This window comes from Salvia miltiorrhiza, chromosome 1 (assembly GCF_028751815.1).
Source record: "Salvia miltiorrhiza cultivar Shanhuang (shh) chromosome 1, IMPLAD_Smil_shh, whole genome shotgun sequence".
In the NCBI taxonomy this organism is placed as follows: Eukaryota; Viridiplantae; Streptophyta; class Magnoliopsida; order Lamiales; family Lamiaceae; genus Salvia; species Salvia miltiorrhiza.
Window position 1 is genome coordinate 30,295,576 of NC_080387.1, and position 15,493 is coordinate 30,311,068.

Genomic DNA, 15,493 nt, shown 5'->3' on the forward strand with positions numbered 1-15,493 from the left:
TTAGTTTAATGGTAGACGAAAGTTATGAATTTAAGTCATTGTAATGCTCATTTTTATAATTAAAAAAATGCTCATTTTTAAAATTTCTATTTATTCAATAATGAAAAGAAATGGAATCATTTCCTACTGTAATCGGTTGACACTCTTTAATAAGTCAAAAATTGTGGGTTATGCAAAATCCCTTATTTTGTATTATCTTGCTGTTAAATTAAATTAAATGTATTATAATTAAACATAATTTTTTTTATGTTCGAACGTCCACACAGGAGACTCTCTTAATTAAATAGTACTCAAACATATTTGTAAGGGAGATGACATAACTTAAAAAAAAAAATAAGTTGTGCATTTGGTGAGCGGAGAAAATGTCCTGTAAATTAAAAAACATGATGATAATTAATGAAATTATTTTAAAAAATGATGGTTCAACTAGTGACATGTGCGTAAATATGTGAGAATTGTAAGGATGATAGTTATTGTGATTGTTTTCAAAAATAGATTAACAAAATATTTTGTGGACGAATCAAAATAAAAAATAGGAAGATGTGTAATAATTTTGTGGACGAATCAAAATAAATATGTAAGACTACCATTAAAGTTTCAATGATTTAATCATCAATTATTATTATCAAAAAAAAAAAAAAAACACACACACATCAATTATCTATTCCTAAACTTAAAACAAAAACGATTAATATCATGGCTTGCAGGTTGCAGCTGCACGAATAGTTTGAAGCTTATGACTTCAAATTTGACTAATTCTTTTAAGAAAAAATTAAACCTTAAACCCTAATAAAACGTAATCAAGTTTGAAGTAAAACATGAATGAGAAAGCGGCCCCACAGCGGCTGCCTAGTTTGTAACGAAGCCTAACTGTTTTTTAAGTTCATTCAACAATGGCGTTCCTCTGTTCTGACCAATCTACCCCTTCACACACACACTGCGCATGAACATATACGTGCAACCAACTGAATCTACACACTCACACCGCGCATTTGCATAAATACTGCGCCCAAGCTGTCAGATCCGATCCAATCAAACACAGCAATCTTCTGAAAAAATTAAGAGAATTTTCATGGCGGCGGAGCGCGGCGAGAAATGGGTTCTGAGTGTGACGGCGCAGACGCCGACGAACATAGCGGTGATTAAGTACTGGGGGAAGAGGGACGAGGAGCTGATTCTTCCGATCAACGACAGCATCAGCGTCACGCTCGACCCTGGCCACCTCTGCACCACCACCTCCGTCGCTGTCAGCCCCGCCTTCACCCATGATCGTATCTGGCTCAACGGAAAGGTATAATCGATCGCGTTCTATTTTTCTTCTTGTTAATTTTGTTTGATTGCTTTAAGTTGATGCTATTTGTGACCCGGGGTTATAAAGCTCGCTGTGGTGGGCCTTTTTGTATTCCGTATGCAAATGTGTGCGCGCGCGTTAATTCAAGCACAAAATGATGATTTCTGCAGCATATTCTTTTCCTTGTATAATTGTTATTTTTGGTTTGAGCTCGGTATAAAAGTGAATATAAATCTCAAGATTGGCTTGTTCAACTAGTGAGTTGACTAAGAAATGTGGAGTGAAGTAGAATTACTGGAAATATTGGAAATAATAATCAGGCTAAGTTAGTGCCGATCACAGCTGTAGCTCGATACGATTATTAGGTTCACAAAGATGTCTGCTCTATTCTTTTAGTTAGGCTTGTACTAACTAGGATTTTAATGGTGCGCTATTTGTTCAGTTACTTCCATGAAAAAAATTATTACTGGTACTAACTGATGTTGACCTGCAATGCTAATGAACTATTCTTTTGGATATTTTTTTATTGTTAGATTGACTCTTGTTTTTTATGTTTGGTTCTGCTTGATTATAGTTCAGTAAGGATTTTATTTCTTTAATATTTGTATGATGCTGAAGAGTGAAACTGTTAAAGCACTAGAGAATTCTGGTTTTTAAGTGTATCTTATGTACTTCTTACTTGTGTAGGAGGTATCTCTTTCTGGAGGCAGATTCCAAAATTGCTTGAGAGAACTTCGCTCACGTGCCACTGATTTTGAGGATGAGAAGAAGGGTATCAAGATCAACAAAAAGGACTGGGAGAAGCTGCGAGTGCACATTGTTTCTTATAACAATTTCCCTACGGCTGCTGGTTTAGCATCGTCGGCTGCTGGTTTGGCATGCCTGGGTAATTTTATATTCCCTCAATCACTTGCTTACAGAATCAAAAGATCCTGCCTTTTCTTTCCACATTGCATGATTTATCTTGCATTCCTTCAAACAAGGAAGCAGTTCTAGGCTTGGAGTTGTGTAAATGAGCTTTCTGATTACCTGAATATGAATAGCAGTTTTACATCCTTATACTTGGAACTAGCTTATCTTATTTTGATTTGAGTTGTTCACCCAAAATTCTAGTTCTATGTTCATAAATTGTCAACAAAAGATATTGGTGACTATATTCTAATTTGGTGTTATTGTAAATGTCTTTTCTTTATAGTAAAATGACTGAAATATTTCAGTTCTACATTCTTTTTTGCATAACTAAGGTGATCATTTTTTTTTCAGTTTTTTCCCTGGCAAAGCTAATGAATGTGAAAGAAGATCACAGCAAACTGTCTGCTATTGCAAGGTAAATATAGATTTCCTGAGTTCATTCATCTCGGATATGTCTTCAATATTTTCTGACCCATATATTTTGTGAAAAATTTAGCCTGATCTTTATTCTAGATAGATCTGAATAGAATTTAGTTCAAAATTAATGATTTTTTGCTGTATATACATATCAGGCAAGGCTCAGGAAGTGCTTGCCGCAGCTTGTATGGTGGATTTGTCAAGTGGATCATGGGAAAAGTAATTTTCATAAACAGATTATTTTTTACACTTTTGTTCATTGATTGTTGTTACTTTTCTAATTAGTTTCTCTGGATGACTGCAGGAGGATAATGGCAGTGACAGTATTGCTGTGCAACTTGCCGATGAAAAGCATTGGGATGACCTCGTTATTATTATTGCAGTGGTGTGTATCTCAGTATCTGTATTTCTCTTAATGTCACATTCAGTTACCAGCTTATGTGTGTAATTGTGTTTTTTAAAGTTGAGACTAGCTTAGGTTATTTTTTCTTTCTTTCCCTCTGGAAAGGTGGAGGGAACAATGAACAGCCACTTTTAAAAAAAGAAAATAAAAATTCGGATTTACCTAGATATTTAATGACTCGCTCTATCTATTACAGTCAATTGATTCTTGTAAGTCTTCCTACTAGACTGTGCTGACGACTGTTTCGATTTTCATAGCAGGAAACTCAATATTTGAATTGGAATCATTAGGAAATCATGTGATTAGTAATTGGATCTTTAGCTTTTGAGCTAAATAACTTCTATCTTCTTGCTATCCATTTACGTGCAAGATATCCATCATGGACCTCTCCTTTAACAAGGACAAAAAAAAATGTTTCTTCTAGTCATGTGATTCTGCATGGATTAAGCATATTACTTGTTATAAGTGGTGTTTGTCTGAATTTCAGGTAAGTTCAAAACAGAAGGAAACTAGTAGTACATCCGGAATGCGTGACACGGTTGAAACCAGTGCTCTTATAAAACATAGAGCAAAGGTATGTCAGTGACGTTCCCTGGTACTGTATGAATTCTGTCAATATTTCACGTCTCACTTGATTTTTGAAATTGTTATCAGCCCTCCCGAGTCTCTTTTCTGTCTTCTTCTATATGCTGGATAGTATGGTGTCATTTTTTAGATTAGACGAAGAATCCAATGTCTTTTGTGTGTGCTGTAACTTCACAGGAAGTAGTACCGAAGCGTATAAAAGAAATGGAAGAAGCTATAGCTAAGCGTGATTTTCCATCCTTTGCTCGTCTGGCTTGTGCCGATAGTAATCAGTTCCATGCAGTTTGCTTGGACACCCTGCCCCCCATATTCTACATGAATGACACGTCTCACAGGCAAGCACTCTGAATTTCATCCTTTATTTTACCTTTTCAAATATTGAGCATTTATTTATAAATCATAAATTTGAATCTCATCGAGTCGTGAATATTTCAGGATTATCGGCTGTGTTGAGAAATGGAATCGTCATGAAGGATCACCTCAGGTTCATTTCTCATTCTCTTTTAACCGAATTCTATGTTCCCTAAAGACTTCAATGAATAGGGAAAGTATATCAACTTGCATTTGAGAACAAATACCTTTGAACTAACTGACAATTTCTACCACTTTCTCTGGATGTGGGCCTTTTCCGTTCATCTTCACAAGCTTATAAGAAATCGAGATAGCCAAAACACAATGACTTCCTATGCAAAATTGGATTGTTTGACCACCAACTTCCTCTTAATCTCTTGTCACACGAGTACACGACACATGCTAGTTATTTGCAGATTGACTTTAGATAGAAGGTTACTAATAGATAGATGATTCACAGGTGGCTTATACCTTTGATGCTGGGCCAAATGCAGTACTAATCTCAAAAAACAGAAAGACTGCAGCCCTTCTGCTTCAGAGGCTGCTCTTTCACTTCCCTCCTCAATCAGATGCTGATTTGAACAGGTAGTTCTGAGCTCCAAAATTGTACGAGTGATCTTGTTTTTCTTGCATATAATTTTGACACGCGACAACTCATGTGGTATTTCCTATACGACCCCCATCTCCACAGCTATGTCATTGGTGACAAGACAATACTAAAAGATGCTGGCATTGAGGACTTGAAGGATATCGAAGCTTTGGCTCCACCTCCTGAAATTAAGGAGAATGCTTCAACCCAGAGATGTAGGGGAGACGTTAGCTACTTTATCTGCACAAGACCTGGAAGAGGTCCCGTTGTGCTAGCCGATGAAAGCCAGTCCCTTATTAACCCTGAAACTGGGCTGCCCAAGTAAATAGTATCGTTTTAAAAGTCGTGTTCTTACTAAGAAGATTCAAGCTGTGAACCTTTACATTTGTTGTTGTGAGGAGTTTTTCTTGTTAAGCCGTTTCCTCTTGTTTTTCACCAAATTATTGTGTAAACATCCCTTCAAAATTATTAACAAATAAATTGAGTTTTCCATAAGTTTGTCTGCTTATCTCTTTCCAATGTAAAAACTCTTGCTTTCACAGGAATAGCTATCTTCAGACATAATACTTGAAAATATCTGTATAACTGCCAAATGAAATCATTGTACACAATTTCCTTATTCCTAACTCCTTGTGAGCTACATTCTATCAAGAGTTGGAATGAATTCATACAACATGAAGTCTCAACAGACATAAATAAGAAGACGATACATGCATCCAACATTTCTAAAATCACTTGTCGCCTACCAGAAGAGTGTTCAAGATAGCATCTGTGGCAGAGATATCAGCATGTGCAAACAGATGCCCTGCATTTGGCATTTCATGGTAATGTATCCAAGGGAGCTTCTTTGCAATGTAGCGCTGCAGAGTGACGGGCACCAAGCCATCAGTGTCGCCCTGCCACAAGTGCACGGAGCCTTCTCTGCCGAGGAAAGGATTGTCAAGATTCATCGGATCAAAATCCCAACTCCCAAACCCAATCCTCATATCGCGGTGAAGTGACTCATACACTCCCTGTTGCGTTGAATAATCCTGTCCACAAGCAAGCATCAATGTGGAATCTTAATCTATCTTGCTTGAACTAAATGTAGTCCCCTCAGTTTCTAAAAGAAGAGATCCTAAACTAGACATTGCTGCAGACAACAAGAAGATATGTATAAGTGTGACCAAGAGATGAAATCAAGTACCCTATCAACCAGTTTCGCGTGTAATTTTGCCAGAACTTGGAGATCCGGTGCAGTGAGATTAGGTCTTCCAGCAGCAACACTAGAGGCAGGAAACCATTTCTGAGTGTTCCACCAATAAACCAGCGAGGGAGAGTAGTGTGCCACCCGTAACGCCCACTGGTCTTGGGGGGACTGCTCATAGTATGCTTCTGTTGCTAGCTTTGCAGGAAAACTCGGCCACCAGTAATTGATAACGGGAGCTATCAGCGCCGCTCCTGCTAGCCTACCAGTTTATCAAAGAGAAATGTATCAAATCAAGTCTAGAGAAACAGTGATCTAAATGCATTATACCTGTGAGGAATGTACTTGAGGCATCCCCAAACCACTTGCCCTCCCATGGAATTCCCAATAACGTAAAACTTGGGGCCGAGTTCCAGTTGATCTCCGAGCTCTTCTATGTCCAACGCAGTGCTTTCCATCGTCCTTTTTGGGTCGGGATCACTCTCTCCATAACCCGGTCTATCAAAAGAAACCAAGTATATCCCCAGTTTCTCGACCAACGCCTGCAAAGTAGTTACGAGTCACCTTCACCAACAACATAGATAGCAAAGTAGAAAAGGGGAGGGAGGGGGGTTCCTATTTGGTGCAATACCGATCTAGCTATATGAGCCTCGTTTTTATTAGAGCTAAAGCCATGAACCAGAATGATCTTATAGTTAGCTGTCTCTTTGGAGACTCCATGCTCCATGTAGGCTAAGTGTCTTCCATCTCTAAGTCGGATTCTAGGCCCTTCGACTGATGGGCCACCGGTAGAGCCACAGAGTCGAGGAGGTGGAGGACACAAGGCTTGGTACGCCCATGCTAGAAACGCGATCAACAACACTGCTATAATTTTCCAAAACATAGCTGAAAATGCCAAATAACAATTCTTGTGACTTTTTCATTAGAAGCATGATTAAGTGAGATTTCAACAAGACTGGTTTACATAATACAGGAGAGCAACATTAGTAGCAAAAATCTCTTATGCAAAATCATCAAAACTAACTGGATCCTTATATAAAGAAGCAAACTATAATACTATTTTCCTACACATGTACATAATCCACAGTCACAAACTGATCTTATGCAAAATTGTCTTGCAACTAAAATACGAGAATCATGAGAAGACAACTATAATGGTTTGGAAAAATATATATGATATTGTGTAACAATCAACATTATTCTGCAAGATATCTTTGTTCAGCAGAAACTGCTACTCTTATCAAATACTACTATTCAAAATTCCCAAGAAATAAAACAAAGCTTTACCAATTTTCTTGAAATCAAAATAAAGCTTCATCAATTGTATCTTCATCAGAATATTACATTGTAATTAACTGAAATGTTAAAGAAGATGGAATCCCAGATTCAGTTTAATCGACTCCAAGAATCCAAGTTCACAGCGCTCAGATAAATTACTTAGAGCTAATAATAGCAAAAGCACAGCTAAAATTTCAAGAAATAGGGGAATATGAATATGAAAACAACTATAAGTTCTCCAACTAGGCCACATACTAAACAAACACATATAATAAGAATCTGAAATTGAATCTTGTGCAAGAAAATCTCAAACAGAAGCTAAATTACCCAAAGCTTCAACCTTTAAGATACAGTGAGCTTTATGGATTGCTTTCAGCTAATGCACAATTTTTCAAGTCATCAAAGTAGGAAGGAATGAATTAATCAAAAGCAAAATAAACAAAAAGGAAAACTTCGGTTTTGTAAAGAAGTGGTAGTTGAAGTTTAAATACTTTTTTCCGAGTGGATACGCCTGCTCCGACAATGATGTCAGAATAGAAACTGGTATAACATATTTGACTATTTATAGTAATAATTTGAAAATTAGTATTTTTTTTAGACGAATTTAAAATTGATATTTTCAATTTTTTTTTCATTTTTTTTAATTTAAAAACGATATTAAAGCTTCATTTTTGGAAATAAAAAAAAAAAAAACTCAAAAAGAATTGTTGCTCAAACAAGATAATACAGAATTAGATATTTTAATCCTAGCTAAATCTAATTGATTGAATGGATATTGCAAAACATTTATGTTAACCAAAACAAGACAAAGTCTTATGTAAGGATGTTTTCACAGGAGATCACAACTTTTGCATATATATTTAGAAATGGGAATTACAAAGTTGAAATAAAATATTCAAGTAATATTTTTGTTTTTATTTATATATAAAAACCAATATCTACAGCATTTGTATGTAATTTATTAGTTTTATTGAAGTGGACAGAGAAAAATATTAAAATTAATTTTATTAATTATAGTTTCGCACGTAAACTTGGTAGGTGGCCGGCTTCGATCAACAAAATAATCTGTCACACCAACCCATTTTACGATGTATTTTTAGTAGAAACCATTACGTGAAAACTAATTTTATTCAATACAAATGTAAGAAGGGTTAATATTAAAAAAATATCCAATTTCATATCATGATAAAAATATATAAAAACTATCCACTTTTTATATGAAAATACATTTTTGCCCTTAATGAATAAAAGAAACAAAATAAATGGGTATATTTTTTTATTTTGCCTCATACTAAAAAACACTTTATAGTATTAATTGCATTACATCAACTCAATAATCACAGAAATTAGTAAATAAAATGTGTGAAGTCAGTCCCCAAGGGACATCAAACGGTGTGACCTCCTGTACGTGAACAGTGAGGTTTTGGATTCAAACCCCACTGCTCCATCAAGTTAAAAAAAAAATGTGTGAAGTCATGTAAATAACGTATGCATTTATTAGATTTGAATCATCATCACTAACAAAAGGGCAAAAAAGAAGCAGGAAATGTATTTTGTTCATCAAGAGAGAGATCATAGATCAAAACCAGCAATCAACCAAATGCATTGAAAAATCTTAGCATACCACTATACCACTATACCAGACTTGTTCTAGTAAAGGCTTCTTTCCAAAAAAAAAAATAACATAGAATTGGCATAAATTTAATCTCAAAGATTGGATGAATCACAGTGAGTTCACAAAAACAATGAATCAGTGATCCATTTTATGAGGTATGAAAAGCTTGGTGAAGATAGCATCTTTGATAGCAGTTTCACCACATGAGAAGAGATGGCCAGCATTTGGCAGTTCATGGTATTGTATCCATGGAAGCTTCTGGACAATGTAGCGTTGAAGAGAGACGGGCACGACGCCGTCTTCAATCCCATGCCACACATGAACAGATCCTTCTCCATGGGGGAACGGATTCTCAAGCTTCATAGGATCCAAATCCCTATCCCCAAATCCAACCATCATGTCGCGGTGGTATGACTCGTGCACCCCCTGTTGCGTTGCATACGCCTTGTGAGACACTCCCGATGCAACCATTCTTGCAACGATCTCAAGGTCGGGCACAGTGAGGTTTTGTGTCCCTGCAGCAACGCTTGAGCCCGGGAACCATTTCTGAGTGTTCCACCAGTAGACGAGCCACGGGGCATAGCGTGCCACACGCAATGCCCATTGGTCCTGAACAGGTTGGAGAGCGTATGCGTCTCTGGCCAACGCCCGAGGAAAACTAGGCCACCAGTAGTTCACAACAGGAGCTAACAATGCAGCTCCTGCTAGCCTGTCATTTATCTCAATAATATGTGATCTCAGCCAATATATATTGCTACAAAATATATTGCTTCAAAATACATATGCTAGCTACCTGTGAGGAATGTACTTGAGGCATCCCCAAACGGCCTGCCCTCCCATGGAAGTTCCGATGATGTAAAACTTGGGGCCGAGTTCTAACTGATCTCCGAGCTCTTCTATGTCGAATGCTAAGCTCTGTATGGTCCTCTTTGGGTTGGGGTCGCTCTCTCCATAACCGGGCCTATCGAAGGACACGAAGTATATACCTAGTTTCTCCACCATTTCCTGTTGGAAATCATTTGCAGCATCAGCCTTGAACAGGAATAGACAGAAAGGGAAAACAAGATTACCGTTGCAGTGATGGAGGCTTCGTGTTTGCTAGAGCTAAAGCCATGAACCAAGATGACCTTGTATTTGGCTGCCTCTTTGGGGACTCCATGTTCCTTGTATGATAGGTGCCTTCCATCCCTAAGTTTGATTCTAGGACCTACGAGGGGCGGCCCGCCCCTCGTGCCACAGAGGCGGGGCGCTGGAGGCCGGAATGCCCGGTAACCCCATGCCACCAAACCCATCAACAACACCACTCTCATTTTCCAAGACATGGCTGTAAATAGGAGAAACACAACATTTTGATGTGCCTTTTTTTGAATTGAGATTCCATTGATTGAGCAAGGGCTTGTATAATATCAAAATGTAATAATGGGATGCAGTTTTTATATGATTTAGCACAAAAACATCTGCTACCATCTCTTGTTTTAATTTCCATGATCAAATCTAATTCTCACAAAACCACACGTATGATCTATATACAACCTTGAAGATTAAAGTTTAAACACCATTTATGTGAATGTATTGTGTGGATACAATGCAAAAGAAGAAAATCACTCACTCAACCCATTCTCTCCTAAACCAGGAAAAATAAATCAATTAAAATGAACATGATAAAATCCTAGTTTCTGAAAAATCAATTCCATGCACCCAAATTCATAGTGGTCACATACAGCAGTATTCAGATTAAATTTTATTTTTATTGTTTGCTAACAAAACAAAAGCTTACAAATTCCAAAGAAACAGAGGATCATGTGCATCAACACCATTAGAAATTTCCCAACAATCCCACAAAATCAACGCACACACATAGCATGAAGCGAAAATTGGAATAATGTGGAAGTGAAAGCGATTCAACAGTGTGAAATCACCAAAAAGCTCTCACCTTTCTGTAGATTGCTTCTGCAAATGCAGTGTGTGTGTGTGTGTGTGCAGAGAGAATTGGAGGTTGGTTTTTGAAGTGTGGAAGTTGAAATGTTAAACGCCTACTACTTGAAAGTGACGACCCAAATTCGGTTGGTAGGACTATACTTTGTGTTAACTCTCAAGCAAAGAATATTACAAATAGATTTATGCACTTTAATCCTAACTTTCTCAATTTTGACCATTTATTATGAATGCGTGTAGCTTTTTAGCATTATTTTTGGAAACTAAATCCATAGTCCATACATTAAATATCTGAAAGTTTTCTTTCGTAAAGAAAAAACTATTTTATTCAATTAAAGCTCCATCAACATTCTTTTAAGGGTTTTCCTCAAAAAAAAAAAAAAAACATTCTTTTAAGGGTTATTATAACTGCAAAAGAAAGAACAATTCTATTTTTGTCATTTTATTTGTATCCTTTTATTTTAAAATATTCCTAATCTCCCTCTCAAAAAAATAATATTAATAATTTGGGTAAATGTCACTTTATGTCCCATCGTTTGGCCGAATTATCGATTATGTCTCAACTTTTCGATAATATCTAATTGGTACCCAACGTATCAACATTTTTTTAATTGTATCCCGTAAAAAATTTCTTGCGCCCGGAAGTTGACGTGGAACATCGGAATTGATTACGTGAAATTGTTAATCTACTTGGAATTACCAACATTATTATACTTGGAAGCCACCGCCTTCGCCTGGACCTCCTCGTCTCCCTCATTCGGTCAGACGGCCAGCAGCAAGCTCGCCACCGTCCCGACGCCACCATGACTCACGGCCAGACCACAGTAGCAGCAACGCGCGCGACTCGCTTCTTCCCCAGACACGACGGATTCTCACAGCACACGCACAAGTTCAATTCCAGTTTAGTGTGATTTGTTTTTAAAATATTTGTAGTACAATATACACAATTTCTTGTTCATAAAAATACATTCGGTATTCTTGATTGTTTACAGCACATATAAAAGTTAACATCTTTTTCAGTTTAGTGCTATCTCTTGTTGATTTGTTGTGGTTTAATAAACAATGACTCAAATAGGATGCGAACTAAAAAGCTAGAAAAGCTAGAGTTCAAAAATGATAAACCTTGAATGGGTGTTCGATTACTGGTCTGTCAAAATGGTGAAGAGACCTGTTGAATGTTCTTGAGCTGGAGAATATGTTCGAGCTGGCAATTTCAAGTGGATTAATAATTTCACGTAATAAATTTTCGGTGTTCCACGTCAACTATCGGGCGCAGGAAAATTTTTACCGGACACAATTAAAAATATATTGATAGATTGAGTACCAATTAGATATTATCAAAAAGTTGTGACATAATTAATAATTCGGCTAAACGATGGGACATAAAGTGACATTTACCCTAATAATTATTAATCTCAATATAAAGTACTTCAGTTAAGATGTCACATTTCATACCACAACCATCAGAGTTAAGGATTTGCACGTCTAGCTAACTTTAATACACTTAATTTTTATTTTCTTTGTGAAATTGCTTAAAGAAAACAGTATATTGATGTAACTAAATCATAAAAATAACAAAAAAGTGATCATTAATTTTTTTGGCATTGCATAATTATTGTAAGTGAGTGATATATAACTTTAGTAATAAGGCATTGGTTATCTGAGGCGTATGAATTTCTCCTAAAGCAGCTGCGGCGTCGGTCAGCATCCAAGACAGTTGGGTGTAATTTGTTTGTCCAACTATATTACAGTTGAACAATATTAAGTAAAATTGAATCCATTCATTAATTCTTTGTTTTTATAGTGGGGTATATCTTTGTTAGTAGGGTGGCATTAGGATAAATGTCCATAAATAATGGGGTAAGCAAAATTTAACCCATTCATTAATTCTTTTTTATTTTTATTTTTTCTATAAACAGTGGGTTATGTTTACATCTTTTTTATTTGTTTTTTTTTTAATGTTATTTGGTTTTTTTTTTTTTTGAGGGAAAACAGGTGCCTTTCATTAAACCATCAAAGAAGAGTTTACAGATAAAGGCCACACGTTCGAAGAAATAAAACCAGAACGAGAAACAAAAGCATAATTAGCTAAGCTATCAACAACACAATTATCCTCCCTCGGGCACCAGCTAAACTCCACCTGGTTCAAAGAATCCACAATGCTGTAAATCTCCTTAAGGATATCTCCTAAGAGGGAGAGATCATCTTCATGATTATGTAGTCTCCAAAAGAGTCGCTGGCAGTCCGTCTCCACAATGATATCTGTGAAACCTTTTTCAACACTGAAACTAAGGCCTTCAAGAACAGCGTGAGCCTCCCCTTCCTCAACCGTGAAGACTCCTTTAAGGAAGCCCATCCTAAAACCAACCTGATTGTTCTCCACGTCGCACAGAGCAATTCCCAGACCAGCCCCAGCCCCACTTCCTACCCCCGCGTCACAATTAATCTTCACTTGTGCCGCTCTAGAGCAGTCCACTCTGGTTGGTTTTGAGCTCACCATGCTTGAGCTAAGGGGATTAGACAACGTGGCTCTTTCAGCTATCACCAAACAATCAGAGTGAGATAAGATTTTGTTCTGGAACACAAGAAGATTACGAGCATACCAACAAGTCCATAAAACAGATGCAAAAAGACAATGAACCTCCTTTTCCGGAACCTCTCTGATTTTGCCAATCCACTCAACCAGACTCCACGGAGCTCTCGGATTTGTTGGCTGTAGTCGAATAGGTGAGGACTCCCAAAGGAACGTCGCCCAGGGACAGTCCCTGAGAGCGTGCTCGATAGTTTCCGTGGGCTTATCACATCTACGACAACAGGGATCCATCATGATAGAACGGGAGATAAGAGCTTTGGCAGTTGGGAGACAGCCACTCAAACATTTCCACAGAAAAAGCTTCACCTTAGGAATTACCGCCAAACCCCACACCCAATTCCATAAGGAAGATTCATCCGAAGAAGATGAAGGTTCCTCTCGGTTCTTAAGTGAACAGACAAGAAGGTATCCCGATTTGACCGAATATGAATTACCTTTACCATGAGGCCACAAAGGTCTATCTGGGGAACCGAGATTAACATCGAGATTTTCAGTGATCTTCCACAGCTCGTCCCTGGGCAAGATTGTTTCCACCTTTTGCATATCCCATGCTGGAGCATTATCAAACAGGAGCTCGTTGATTTTCATGTCACCCCAAGGGTCCTGCACTCTTGCAGCTTTAAAGTTTCCTTTGCCATCTGGTAGCCAAGCATCTTTGCCAATACGAATCCTTTTCCCGTCTCCCACCCTCCACGCAATTCCCTTGACCAGTAGATCCCTCCCGACTAATAAGCTTCTCCAAACGAAAGATGGATTATGGGCTTGATTAGCCGTTAAGATGTCCGACCTGGGAAAATAACGAGCCTTAAGAGACCTGGCAAGGAGAGTTGAATCATTTTGGTTTGGTTATTACTTATTCGTATCGGTTTTCGATTTTTTCATAAAAACAAGTTGGTAGAAATCGATCCAGCTTATAATAATAATAATAATAATAATAATAATAATAATAATAATAATAATAATAATAATAATAATAATAATAATAATAATAACAATATTTATTTCTTTCTTTAATTCTAAACACTGAACAACCCTAAAGGCTACTGTATTTAATACTTTCTTTTTATTTATTTGATGATGTTGAATTTAATGATACTATTACTATTATTTTTTGTCTATTTTTACTGATAAGTTTTCTTTAAAAAATAGATACATTGTAAAGCTCGATTTTCTCTAATTTTTTTATCAGGAAAAATAACTTTTTATTTAAAAAAAGGAGGGTATCAGGAATGCCCAAAACAAGAAAGGATTACAAAAGAGCAGCAACAAAGAAAAGGGAGAGCATCACAATACTCTCAAGACAATTTAATCATGCAGTTTTGCCTCTGTAAACCAGCGCCTGAAGTTTGTAGTGATACACGGCAATTTAAATGCCTCCAGCCACCCCCATATCCTTGTTTTGATCTCTGCCACCAACTTCTCTTTCCTCCACACACCTTGGTTGAACTTACAAGCATTCCTCTCTTTCCAAATGCACCAAATCGTGCACAACCAAACAACAAGAAGAAATTGGATGTCCTCCTTGTTCCCAAGATTCATAAAAGCCAACAAATGTTCATTTGCCTTATGATTCATAGTTGTCTGTTTGTCAATCCACCGCAATATCTCTTTCCAAATTGCATCGACTTTATGGCACTCAAATAAGGTATGATTAATGGTTTCACCTTTCGATTTGCAAAAAACACACAAAGTTTCGGCATTTTGAAAACACACCTGTCGTTTTTAGAGTTCATCACAAGTAGGCAGTCTCCCTTTCAAAATCCGCAAGGCTGTAGTTCTGATCTTGAAGGGAGCGGCAACCTTCCATATCAGCGACCAAATCTTGTCATCATGAAGACGGTCGGTAGGATTTCTCTCAAAGCACAGAACCTTGTACGCCGTTTTGACAGAGAAGCTGCCATTGGGAGATGTTTTCCATCTCCAACCATCTTTGACACCAACACTTACTCGAGCTCTGTTGATAATAGAATGGAGAGTGTTGGCCTGCTCAAGATCTCTACGCGACAGGTCTCGGTTCCATGAGAGCTTCCATTCCCAGTTCTCGTCGACCCAATCTCCCATACTTTTGATGACGCCTCCTTGGTTGTTACTTAAACAGAACAGTCTAGGGAACATTTCCGAGAGGCTTTTCCTTCCAATCCAACAATGGAGCCAAAAAAGAATCGTGTCTCCCTCTCCGATTTTTATTTCTAAATTCTCTCTAAACCATTTCCCATTTTCTCCCCAGCTCAAATTCATAACATTTTTCCACCATCCCGGTCTAATCTCTCTATTTCCCACACCCCTCAATCCTTCACTTTGCCAACAGACTTCCCCCTGAGTTGCTCGAATCACCCGA

At 37.4% G+C, this 15,493-nt stretch overlaps 4 protein-coding genes across 7 annotated transcripts; 1 reads left to right on the forward strand and 3 right to left on the reverse strand.

Annotated features, from left to right (window-relative positions):
- The first annotated feature begins 729 nt into the window (after positions 1-729).
- Positions 730-5,043, forward strand: LOC131019149 (diphosphomevalonate decarboxylase 2). Its single transcript, XM_057947838.1, has 10 exons — positions 730-1,291; positions 1,979-2,177; positions 2,555-2,618; positions 2,776-2,839; positions 2,925-3,005; positions 3,511-3,597; positions 3,786-3,943; positions 4,044-4,092; positions 4,420-4,544; positions 4,651-5,043. The coding sequence occupies exons 1-10, from the start codon at positions 1,073-1,075 to the stop codon at positions 4,871-4,873; spliced, it is 1,269 nt and encodes a 422-aa protein (XP_057803821.1). The 5' UTR covers positions 730-1,072; the 3' UTR covers positions 4,874-5,043.
- Positions 5,044-5,111: 68 nt separating this feature from the next.
- On the reverse strand, positions 5,112-7,568 carry LOC131019228 (uncharacterized). Of its 4 annotated transcripts, none has more exons than XM_057947877.1 (5): positions 7,504-7,568; positions 6,366-6,619; positions 6,065-6,276; positions 5,735-5,996; positions 5,112-5,579 (listed from the first exon to the last, which is right to left on the reverse strand). In XM_057947877.1, the coding sequence occupies exons 2-5, from the start codon at positions 6,615-6,617 to the stop codon at positions 5,280-5,282; spliced, it is 1,026 nt and encodes a 341-aa protein (XP_057803860.1). In that variant the 5' UTR covers positions 6,618-6,619; positions 7,504-7,568; the 3' UTR covers positions 5,112-5,279. The 4 variants fall into 4 exon arrangements, with proteins under 4 accessions (XP_057803860.1, XP_057803862.1, XP_057803861.1 ...); XM_057947879.1 differs by lacking the exon at positions 7,504-7,568 and adding an exon at positions 7,353-7,496; XM_057947878.1 differs by lacking the exon at positions 7,504-7,568 and adding an exon at positions 7,340-7,496.
- A 922-nt stretch (positions 7,569-8,490) lies between these two features.
- Positions 8,491-10,705, reverse strand: LOC131019290 (uncharacterized). Its single transcript, XM_057947881.1, has 4 exons — positions 10,561-10,705; positions 9,698-9,951; positions 9,421-9,632; positions 8,491-9,336 (listed from the first exon to the last, which is right to left on the reverse strand). The coding sequence occupies exons 2-4, from the start codon at positions 9,947-9,949 to the stop codon at positions 8,763-8,765; spliced, it is 1,038 nt and encodes a 345-aa protein (XP_057803864.1). The 5' UTR covers positions 9,950-9,951; positions 10,561-10,705; the 3' UTR covers positions 8,491-8,762.
- A 1,862-nt stretch (positions 10,706-12,567) lies between these two features.
- On the reverse strand, positions 12,568-14,730 carry LOC131006089 (uncharacterized). Its single transcript, XM_057933235.1, has 2 exons — positions 14,489-14,730; positions 12,568-13,969 (listed from the first exon to the last, which is right to left on the reverse strand). The coding sequence occupies exons 1-2, from the start codon at positions 14,728-14,730 to the stop codon at positions 12,568-12,570; spliced, it is 1,644 nt and encodes a 547-aa protein (XP_057789218.1).
- Positions 14,731-15,493: the final 763 nt, after the last annotated feature.

Coding starts and splice junctions, on each gene's coding strand:
- LOC131019290 (XM_057947881.1), bottom strand. CDS start 9,949: ATGTCTTGGAAAATGAGAGTGGTGTTGTTGATGGGTTTGGTGGCATGG. Junction 9,633..9,697: donor AAGCCTCCATCACTGCAACG/GTAATCTTGTTT, acceptor GATTTCCAACAG/GAAATGGTGGAGAAACTAGG. Junction 9,337..9,420: donor CTCAAGTACATTCCTCACAG/GTAGCTAGCATA, acceptor GATAAATGACAG/GCTAGCAGGAGCTGCATTGT.
- LOC131019228 (XM_057947876.1), bottom strand. CDS start 7,067: ATGAAGATACAATTGATGAAGCTTTATTTTGATTTCAAGAAAATTG. Junction 6,277..6,365: donor AGGCTCATATAGCTAGATCG/GTATTGCACCAA, acceptor ACTACTTTGCAG/GCGTTGGTCGAGAAACTGGG. Junction 5,997..6,064: donor CTCAAGTACATTCCTCACAG/GTATAATGCATT, acceptor ATAAACTGGTAG/GCTAGCAGGAGCGGCGCTGA.
- LOC131006089 (XM_057933235.1), bottom strand. CDS start 14,730: ATGAATCATAAGGCAAATGAACATTTGTTGGCTTTTATGAATCTTGGG. Junction 13,970..14,488: donor ACTACAAACTTCAGGCGCTG/GTTTACAGAGGC, acceptor TCTCCTTGCCAG/GTCTCTTAAGGCTCGTTATT.
- LOC131019149 (XM_057947838.1), top strand. CDS start 1,073: ATGGCGGCGGAGCGCGGCGAGAAATGGGTTCTGAGTGTGACGGCGCAG. Junction 2,619..2,775: donor AAACTGTCTGCTATTGCAAG/GTAAATATAGAT, acceptor TATACATATCAG/GCAAGGCTCAGGAAGTGCTT. Junction 3,006..3,510: donor TCGTTATTATTATTGCAGTG/GTGTGTATCTCA, acceptor TCTGAATTTCAG/GTAAGTTCAAAACAGAAGGA.